Genomic DNA, 10,717 nt, shown 5'->3' on the forward strand with positions numbered 1-10,717 from the left:
ATCACCACAGATAATTGTAATTAACAGTATAAAGTTACAGTTATTGTAGTAGTAGCATTTATTCTCACGAAATTTGAAATGATTCGCGCAATTTGAATGCTAATTGGTGTATACTTCATTGTCAATATGTATGTTATCGAATTTGTAATAGTGCAAATGACAGCTATCCTGAAATGAAATGATTTCGACAATTTGCATGTAACGAGGTTCATTACAGCTACCGATTTTCCAACCGAGGCGATACTTATTCCCAACGAGGGGCTGCATCACAGTTCAAATTGAGGAAACCGCAATTCGTAGATAAGAGTAAGCCTCGATTTTTTCCCACCTCAATCAAATCATGCAAATCGTAGATTGAGAAACCGCGAGTTGGCAAGTTAAATATGCAGGAATTTTATCAAACTAAATTAAAATATACGTACCACTTAATAAATTCTAAACATGTTAATCATTGAGAATATTTTTTATGGAAATTTCTGAAATTTTTTATTCATTTTATATATTAAATTACATTAATGAAAATCAATGCATTATACGTGTATATATGGAGTATAATATAAATTGAAATGTTTATTTTATTAAATTCTCATACAATGTCGAATTAATTGCAAAACAAAGCATGTGAATAGACATCGATTTTAAAAACAAAATGTGACTTTGAAGGCTTTTACAAACTAGGTTTTGTATTTAATCTTTGAGATATTGGTCTCTAACATCATAAATTTTGACCAAAATTTGGTATTTTTAAATCATGAATTCAGGTTTTCTAATGAATTTTACACGAATTCCTTTTTTTTGTCAAATTAGTGAGAATTTCACCGTACAACATACGTTCATAATTTTGTTGACAAATTATTAAGTTCACAAAATATACTCCCTCCGTCCCGATCTAAGTGACACATTTCTTTTCATTACATATTTTCTAAAAATAATCATAATAGTTAAAGTGGAAGAAAAGTAAAGTAATAAATAGAATACCGTAGACGAGACTCAGTAAATAGGTACTTAGAGTCTTCTCGCAATCAAATCAAAATGCTAAGTTATCATCAATTTTCATAAACAAAAAGTTTCACTCGTGTTTCATTTTAATATACGTGTTTAAACGACGTTAACTTTTACTTATGAAGCACAAATTATAAAATAATGATAAAATATTTTATACCAATATAAGACATTGATAAAACTTTTTGTACCAATATAAAATAATGATAAAATTTTTGTATGAACGTGAAACAATTATGAAATATTTTGTAATTCACGTCGACACGAGTCTTCTCACAATTGGAGTGAGATCAGTTAGATACTTTTATATATAATGAAAGAAATATAAAGAAGCTATACATCTACGTATATTTTACATACAGGAAGAGCTTCACCTCAAAGATTTTTCACCTCAGTGAAACTCAACTATGAGAGAGAAACTCTCCAACCAGCCAAAACCCTTTACAAGACTGAATCAGCTCAACCCAACACATTTTTCTTTGTCATGAATCAAGAAACTATACTTACATATATATGTGTGTGTGTATCAATTGTGTTGCCTTGCAGGAGAAGAATTGCCACTGGCCACTACTGAGTATTTCCTGTGCAGTCTCCCCTTGAGCTGCCTGATCTTGGCGTCGACTCTCGCCGAGAACCCGATCTTCGTCTTCTGCCGTGCCTTGGACCTCTCCCGACTCCACATGCGCCCGTCCTCGATGTCCTTCTTGTAGTACTTGATCTCCTGGATGATGTGGTGGTCCAACGGGTTCAGCGACCTCTGGAGCGAGATGTGGGCAAAGTACGGGAGGTTGCACACGACCGTGACCAGGAGGGTCGAGGACCAGTAGATCGGGGCTGGGGCGAGGATCTCGAGGAGGATCCTGAACGCGTTCACTTCAAGGGCGTGCCGCAGCTCTCCGAAGACGAGGAGGAAGAGGTACCACGTGGCTATGCTGGCGACGATGAGGACGTGCTGGATCCATGTGAAGTGGCTCATCGTCAGCGCGATCTGGATGTTGACGGCCCAGAGCACGGAGGTCATCATGGCGGTCCCGACGGCAGTCATGTCGGCCGTCTGGCCACTGGCGCGGAAAGCTTGGTCGTAGAAGATGATGATGTTGAGGAAGAAGATGATGAGGGAGGCGTAGAGACCGTTCGCCATCCACCCGAATATCCTCAGCCAGTCGAAGAACAGGTTTTTGGGGCCTTGTTGATACAAAGCCGGGAACTGCCACAAGCAAAGTTTGTTTCAAACAGCAGCATCCAGATAGAGAAAAAACTAGTCAGTGCAAGGATATTGCTAACCTGCAAGCATACTTCAGAATCCACATCTTGTTCGAAAACACCGAGTGAAATGACGGGCAACGAAGTGAGAACGACGTTGAATAGCAGCATGTACCAGTCGTCGTACACTGACTGCCCAGAAAAACCAGCAAACATCTCGAAATAGAAGATTGTGAGGCCAAACGCGATATTCTTGTAAAAGAAGTAGCAAATCTGCAACAGAAAATTGCAGTCTAGTTAGAACTAATCAAATGAAAAACTGAGTTTTATCTTTATTACTATTACTTACCATTTGAGCAATCCTTTTGTAACACCAATGTCCATGTACTACCAGAAGCCTCTCAAGAAACCGAAACTCGGCAATGGCAAAGTCACTAGCCATCACAGCCTGCCAGTAACTGATACTATTAGTTGGCCAGTTCCGAATCATATGAATGCAACATGCACGCATTGATCACACGAGATATGGTTTTGCTTGCAAGTATATTTAATTTCTACTATTTCCCATAAGCCTAAATACAACATAAGCCATAAATCTCTTTATTTGAAATGTATTGTAACGAATCAAGATCTAGAGTGAGAAGGATTCATCACCAACCTGCATTCCTTCACATCCACTGATGCCAACTCCAATGTCAGCTTCTTGAATCATGCCAACGTCGTTTGCACCATCACCAATTGCTAATGTTATTTTTCCAGTTCCTTCTTTTACTAATCTGGTTACCTAAGTAGACATATACAATAGGTGTCAAATGATAGGAAGATAACTTGAAATCATAAGCCAACAGACTGAATAGCCCATTGATGTAAACCTTTGAGAGTATAACTGAAGTATCTTACAAGAGCTTTCTGCTTAGGGGAGACTCGGCAGCATATGACCGAAGCACATTCAACAGCTAACCTCAAAAATATCTGCTTCATGTCATCATCCAGTGCATATGCCAGAGTCTTTCCATCGATGATCAATGCATATGCAGCATGAGGATCCTTTTCTTGCTTTACCATTTGGAAACCATCGGTAATTTGCTTTAAGATTCCCTCCTCTACATAACTCTAGGAAAATTCCAATAAGAAGAGCAGCACAACAGAGTTAGATTAGCTTCACCAAATATAATTTCAGCATCCATTGATTCCATCCTACAGGGAACTACCTCGTTGGACTTGAAAACTTCAGGATTGACTGCTATACAAATTTGCTTCATCCCTTGCCGAAGCAAACTACAAGAAAATCTGCATTGCACCAGCACTAATTTTAGTTTAAGCTTTTAAAAGATTTAGACTTGCGGAATTACCATAAATAGGTTCAGCCAACACACCCTATATTAATTGCAGTTTCCATCTTATCACCTGTCAGAACCCAAATCTTCAAACCAGCTAGTGCAAGTTTGTCTATGCACTGAGGCACCTATAGAGAAATGATAAGGAATAAGTAAATGGAGTTCCAAAATTGCAATGTAACGAGCATAAGCATTGCCAGGTTATATGACATACTCCTTTCTGTAATTTGTCCTCCACAGCAGTTGCACCAACAAGTATCAAGTCCCTTTCCATCATATCAGACACCCGCTCCATATTTGCCTCTCTATCACTACCGAATGAGGTTTTTGCTCTGTTGAATTCATCATTCCAAGCATTATACTCCGCCTCATCGAGTTTCTTGTAAGCTATTGCAAGAGTCCGCAGTCCGGCCTCCCCGTAATCGTTCAAATGCTTTGTGGTAACATCCAAATACTCTTTCCCGCCATTTGCTAAGCGTTCGAAGATGATGCTGTAACATACAAATTTTTAAATACAAGCGAAGAGATTTTGAAGGTAGTAGCCCAACAAACACAAAACAGTAGCAAAAGAATCGGACCTGTCAGCTCCTTTGCAGAGGAGAAGAATCTGATCATTTTCATCCCTAACGATAACAGACATTCGCTTCCTCTTGCTAGTAAAGTCCAACAAATTTAGAACTTTGTACTCCCTGAAATCAGAGATAAATAGTACAAGCAAGCCACGTGTCACAACCTGGTCAAAGATATTAGAACAAATCTTCCACGCAAAATTAGAGATACCTGCCCATCATCTCACCTTTCAACAGGGTCTTCATAGGAAGGGTATCTCTCGCGTACATGTACACCCGACTGTGTTCTTTTACTTAACTCAAAACCAAATTCTCTGGCAGCAATAAGAAATGCACCTTCATCAGGCGATTCTGCTTCATATGTATAGGTTCCAGTCTCTTCATTTTGCTCTGGAATTGCAGTGTGACAAACCGATAGTATTCGGAAAAATAGCAAGATGTTATCAGCAGTCGATTCGTTAAACCAATTCCCGGACATGAGGCGTTTATCCTCAAAGCTAAACCCCTTTATCGGTTGCTTAAGCATGTCATCTTTCGCAGTAACAACAGTCTCCAATTGGATCTCCGATTTAACCAATTCACAACCTTTCTCTACCGATTGGGGCATTCGGCTTTGGCCCTGACCATCCATATCCACCACCATCTGTTCCGCAGCAGCAAGTTCGACATCACTAGGACGAGTGCCATATGCAATGCCAGCAATCGAGCATTTAATGAAATCCATTTGGTTGCATGTTAAGGTGCCGGTTTTATCTGATAGGATTGTATCAACCTGACCTAATTCCTCATTCAAGTTTGACGTCCGAGCCTGAGCTGGAGTTCCGGTCTCTTCATCAAACATATGAATATCCTTGTTTATGAAGTGTGCTTGGAGGACTTTTACAACCTCAATTGACACATAAAGGGATATCGGTATCAAGTACCCGTACAACATAAGAGCCGTAACCAGGTGATAAAACCCTGATTGCAGCGGCTGCTGAGGATCATATAGATGTTCATGGTCCGGAACCTGTAAATACCACCAGTTTGGCAAATCATATTTCGTCTTCATGATAAAACCGATGGAACTCATGACTGACATGACCACCAAAACAATGAAAAGGATGTAAATTATCTTGTCCATTTGTTTCTCGATTGTACTCCTCTTAGAAGGAGATTTCGTGGAGTTCTGCATAACTTTGCTATCATGACCAGTGAATACAACTACTCCATATACATAGGCCGTATTCCGAAGCTTCGAGTCTCGAAGGAGGATTTGACTTGGATCAATGGGATACACCTTACAATCATATTCCATTTTCCCCACAAAAGTGTAAAGACTGGAGTTTGGATCCTCACATTTGATGGTTCCACTGAAATCCTTCAAAGAAGAATCATCCTCAATGTTCTGTGTTACCTCCAGGGCTCGTTTCACTTTCAAATTCGTCTCTCCATCTAAATTCATAGTCTCTACATAACAAATCCCATCTTCGTAACTGGAAGATAAAAAAAGCAGATCAGCAGGGAAGAACTGATCCTTTTCTACTTTCACTACATCTCCTACCCGAATCTTCATCCATGGCTTAGGACCAAAAGCACCATCTTGCTTGTGCACAGACGCCTTCCTTAAGTTAACCTTCATGTCTTGCACAAACCGGCGCCAATCTTCCATAGCTTCCTTAGCCATACTCAGACCCACAACAAAGACCAAAGGAGCAATTACGCTCAGAGGAGAAAAAGGTGTCACGGGAGTCAGCGACAACGCTGCAGCCAGGAGAAAGTACAGATTGGCAACGCGTCTGAATTGTTCAAATATTGCCTTGGGAAGAAATGTAATGAAATTGTACTTGGTGGTGGATATGTAATTCGTGCAGTACTTGAGCGGTTTTATCTCGTGCAGATATGGCTGGTTGCACTGAACAACTCGCGAGTAACCAGGCCCTTCGACAGGAAGGCAGGTGCTTTCTTCGTCAGAAGTGCGTGGCCTGCGGCAGGTAGCAAATGTGTACAGGCTGCTCCTGCGGAACCTTGCCCTGATTCTCCCCCGGGTCATTTTCTAACAATTTCGAAGTGAATCCTACTTAGCTTTCTGAGGGAATCTCACAAACAAAACCAGCAGCACTTGCCCATTTAAGGCAAGTGAAAGGCTTGCTTATGCAAGCATCATTCTTCATGGCAAATTGACTTGCCCGCCTCAAAATTTTCCAAAACCCTAGAATATTTGAATCGATGAATCCTAGCAACGTGCCACCTAAAACAAAATTAATGCAGAAAAATTAACTCAAACTAACACCATAATTTGCATAGCTCAAAAAATTCATATTGATATCCACGCCTAAATGAGTATATTCCAATTAAATAACATGATTAATGCATATATCATCACAAAATCACCAAACTCAAATTGAACCGTATATAATCCTAATTGGAAAAAAAAATCATACAAAATCAGCTCAAAATCAATAATTTGACGACGCATATCGCTTCAAATACCAAACGAATCATAGCATGGTAACGGAAAACAACGCAATTAACAAGATGTAGACAGGCAAATTTCCAGCTAAAAACTATCACTCCAGCTCCAAAAATAAAATCAAACGTAAAGCGATATTTCACATTCTCAATTCCTTCTCGAGATTCATCACGCCGAAACAAATCACACAATTCCCGCACAATTTCCGCGCATAAAATAACGGTATTTTTGGCAAATTCATCTGATTTTACCTGAGCAAAAAATGATGAAAACGGAAATGGAGGAAAACTCAGATGGAATATCAGCTGAGGGGTGGCGCGGTGGAGAAAGAAAGCGAGAAGGAAGAAGGTCGGAAAGGAGAGATTGGGAGAGATTGGGAGAGAGATGCGAGAAAATAGTGTCTCTGTATCCTGTTTTTTTCTCTCTAAAGTTCTTCGTGTTTCTCTCTCATTACTGTGTGAATTTTTTCGTCGCAAATTAAAACGGGAAATTTAGAGTAATAATGTTATTTCGGCTATTTATATATTTATTTTAGAAGTCAAGCAATAATTATTTCGAATTTGAGTAATTAATTTTAAATTAATTAATACTCCATATTGGTAAGATTATTGTGTTACTTAAAGCAGTTGTATCTAATAATTGTGAATATTTAACTACTAAGTATTTTATTTCGATCTACTACTATATTTTAAGTTGAAATCATTTGAATATAAAGTTTTGAAAATGAGTAATTAATGGGACTTGTGATTAAACTAGATTGAATTTTGCTGAAATTTTCAAGGCACTTCTTGATGAATCCGCGAATTATTGAGGATGATGAATGCTCGTAAAAATAAATTACGACACGGAAATTTTACGTGGTTCGATTTACTGAGGTAAATCTACGTCCACGGGGAGAAATGGGGGCAGGTTTGTATTGCTTGATCTGCGAATTACAGCTTACAACACAGACTTGCTATATGATTTTTTCTCTAGAGAGATTCTAACCCTTTTCTATCTGATCTAAGTTCTATTTATACATTGAACTAAGGTCGTGGTTTGCAGCCCCACTAACAAGATCGTGGGTGAGCAATAACTGCTCAATAACTGCTTCGTACCACTAAATAGATCGTGGGTATAGCGGAGGTCGTGGAGGCCTTTCATGAGTCCACTAACTCCTAGTTCGGTCGAATGCTGAGACCGAACTGCTGGACTTTACCGATCAGCTCTTGCCGATCTGAGAGGAGAGCTTGACTGGTCGGCTTTTACCGAGCTGTAGGCTGAGTCCGAACTCTTTGGTCGTGCCGAACTCTTTGGTGCCGAACAGATACTCTTTCTTGGGCTCTGGGCTGATGGGCCGTCACTGTTATTGGGCTTGCCATTAGGGTTTAGTTCGTACCCCATCACTACCCCCCCCCGAAAAGCGAAGTGAATCACTTCGGCGAGGTGAGTCACTTCGGCATTCTGGATAATGGTAAGGGGGAGGCTGACGTCAGGGGACGTGCCTTGCGCGTGCCTGCATTAAATGCGACAGTAAAATCCGGCCGTTGAATCCTGAAAAGGTGGGATTCGAAACGGCGCAACGATCTCGAAATCTTTCCCGAATCTGATAAATATGCTCTTTCTTCCTCATTTGAACACCTTTGCTGTTGCGTCTTCTATACTCTCTCTTTCTCGAGAAATTTTCTTCCTCTTTCAAGAGCTTCTTCAGACTTTCTTCACCTTCAAAAAGTAAGAAAAATGTCTTCTTCTTCTTCGGAGTCGGGTAGCGGTAGGAAAGGGGATAAGGGGTCTTCTGGCCGGAAAGAGTCCGGGGAGAAGACCGTAGAGTATTTCCATAGTATTTTGAGTAAGGATACTGTGATATCCCTACCCGAAAAATACTTTTTTCCTGGGGGGAAGGCGGTGGTACCTGACGGTGATCATAGGGCTGACTCCCCGCCGGAGGGGTACGCCACCGTGTACGAGGCCTGCTTAGAATGCGGGCTTCGTTTCCCCCTCCCTTCTGCCTTTATAGATTTACTAGATTTTTTTCAGCTTCCTTTAGGCCAAGTGACTCCGAACTCTTGGAGGCACTTGTCGGCCTTCGCTGCCGAACTCCGTAGGCTAGGAAGGGATTTGTCTTTGAAGGCGATCCTTAAATTCTTTCAATTTAAGAGGAAGGGGTCTTGGTTTTACTTGATCCCTTTACAGCCCTTTAGGGCCTTTTGTAAAACGAAGTGGCCGAAGTGGCAAAATCGCTTCTTCTACTATGATAGGACCGCGGCTCCTAGTTTTCCCTGGAGAGGGCCGGAGTCCGTTATCCGTCATCCTCGGCCTGAACCGTTGGACGAGCTCGATGGCGAGCTCAACAAGATTCCCATAGTTAGGAAACAATACACGGAGTCTGAGCTCGTCAAGGGCGACGTCGTGTTCGACATCTCGTCTTCGGACGAAGAGGCCGAGGGTGAGGATTTCTCTTTATCTTTATGCTCTACTGCTTTAACGAAGAAAATCTGACTTTGCTTTCTTGCTTTTTGGCAGTGTACATGCTGAATAAGGCTAGCCGCAAATCTTCGGAGTCCAAGGAGCCGGAGAGGCCGAAAACCACCAGCTCGGCGTCTGATGCCGAGAGGACTCCGAAAAGGCAAAAAACCTCTTCGGATCCGAAGAAGCCGGAGTCGACTTCGGCAAAGGGGAAGGGGAAGGCCCAGAAGCCCCCGAGAGCGCCAGAGAAAGATGTGGTCTTGGCGCCTCCTTCGGAACATATCTGTGAGCCGTTTTTATGGCCCACGGACTTCGCCGAGGTGAATTCTCTTCTTGATTTTCTGGCCTTGCTTTTTTCCTGTATTTTTTGTGGCCCCTTTGTTGACTTTTTTCTTTATCCACTTTCAGAGGAACGATATGCTCTCCAAGCTCGTCGCCGTCGAACTCTCCAAAGCGTCCAATGACTATGCTGAGATGCAGAGGAAGTTGGCGGCTGCTTGTCATCGGGCCGAACAGGCTGAGGCTAACTTTGAGAAAGCCAGAGCTGCTAGGATTTCGGCCCAGGATGAAGCTCAGTTTGCCAAAAACCAGCTCGTCATCCAGCGAGAGCAGACGAAACGGAGGGATGCTGCCGCCGTGGCTGCCCAGGGGGAGGCTCTCCGTGTTTACACGGAGAAACTCTTTTTGAGCAGCCAGTTCTCGGCCTTTGTCGGTAGTCTGGTAAGGCTAATTGCCGATAAGGGCGAGCAGGGGGCCGACGTCGTGCTGCCTCTGTACAGCCGAGAGATAGCAGCTCGGCTTCAGAATCTGCCGCTCCTTGAGGAGCTCGCTTCATCCTCGGTCCTGCTTTCTGCAGACCGAGTCCGGAGTTGTCGAGCTGATCGGGACGAGAACCTGGAGGCTATCTTTGCCTCCGTGGGACCCGTTTCACCCGCTTCGACTTACAACGGAGAGGGTGAGGCCGAGCCGCTGGAGCTGGAGGCCGAAGTCGAGCGGGCCGGGCATCCGGAGAAGGAAGCCGATCAGGAGGCGGAGGCGAGGCCGGCAGGAGGCGAGGCCGAGGCTGAGGTAGCTCAGGAGAAAGAAGCTGAACCAGACCAAGGAGCCGGAGACGAAGCTGGTGGAGTATGATTTCGTCTCCCTTCTCTTAGTCTAGTTTCTTCCTTGTAAAATGGCCTTGAAGCCCTCCTAGTGTAAAAATTTTCCTTGTGAATGAAAAATTCTCTACACTTGTCTTCGTATAGCTTTTCGTACTCGCCTTTATTCCTGTTGTATTTTACTATCTGCTCGGTACAGCTGCCGAACTAATATAGCTGCTTTGTACTCAAGGAGATGGAGATACTTCACTGGAAACGGCTGTACTCTTCGGCTTTAGACGAAGCTGAGAAAAGAGCTATAGCCGATCAGACGAAGAATGACGAGCTTCTGGCTCGTTTAGTGAAGCTGGAGGCCGATAATAAGGACTTAGAGTCCGATAAGAAGGATCTGGAGGCCGAGCTGAATACGACCATTGCTGAGAGGACTGCGTACGAGGATTACATCCGTGTGCGCGGGGGAGTGACCATATCAGATGTTCAGAGTCGAGTTGACGAACTGTGGGAGGAATATCATGTACTCCGGAGGAACAATGCGCTGGAGAGCTCGGCTTGCCAACAAGTTGTGAAATCATTGCGGCGCTGGGCTTCTCGGTACAACATTGTTCTTTCTCG

The 10,717-nt window shown here is 42.7% G+C and overlaps 1 protein-coding gene across 1 annotated transcript; it reads right to left on the reverse strand.

Annotated features, from left to right (window-relative positions):
- Positions 1 to 1,228: 1,228 nt before the first annotated feature.
- LOC121794199 (probable phospholipid-transporting ATPase 4) lies at positions 1,229 to 7,030 on the reverse strand. The gene is made up of 11 exons (XM_042192261.1): positions 6,815 to 7,030; positions 4,339 to 6,341; positions 4,121 to 4,231; positions 3,757 to 4,033; positions 3,582 to 3,670; positions 3,417 to 3,495; positions 3,106 to 3,318; positions 2,864 to 2,989; positions 2,555 to 2,653; positions 2,287 to 2,478; positions 1,229 to 2,209 (listed from the first exon to the last, which is right to left on the reverse strand). Exons 2-11 carry the CDS (start codon positions 6,141 to 6,143, stop codon positions 1,529 to 1,531), a joined length of 3,672 nt encoding a protein of 1,223 aa, XP_042048195.1. The 5' UTR covers positions 6,144 to 6,341; positions 6,815 to 7,030; the 3' UTR covers positions 1,229 to 1,528.
- Between the last annotated feature and the right edge of the window lie 3,687 nt (positions 7,031 to 10,717).

Source organism: Salvia splendens, chromosome 3 (assembly GCF_004379255.2).
Source record: "Salvia splendens isolate huo1 chromosome 3, SspV2, whole genome shotgun sequence".
NCBI lineage: Eukaryota > Viridiplantae > Streptophyta > Magnoliopsida > Lamiales > Lamiaceae > Salvia > Salvia splendens.

Excerpts from the sequence above, each read along its gene's own strand:
- LOC121794199 (XM_042192261.1), bottom strand. The coding sequence starts at position 6,143 with ATGACCCGGGGGAGAATCAGGGCAAGGTTCCGCAGGAGCAGCCTGTAC. Across the intron at positions 4,034-4,120 it reads CTCTGCAAAGGAGCTGACAG|CATCATCTTCGAACGCTTAG; the intron begins GTCCGATTCTTT and ends TGTATGTTACAG. Across the intron at positions 3,496-3,581 it reads GAAACTGCAATTAATATAGG|ATTTTCTTGTAGTTTGCTTC; the intron begins GTGTGTTGGCTG and ends GGTGCAATGCAG.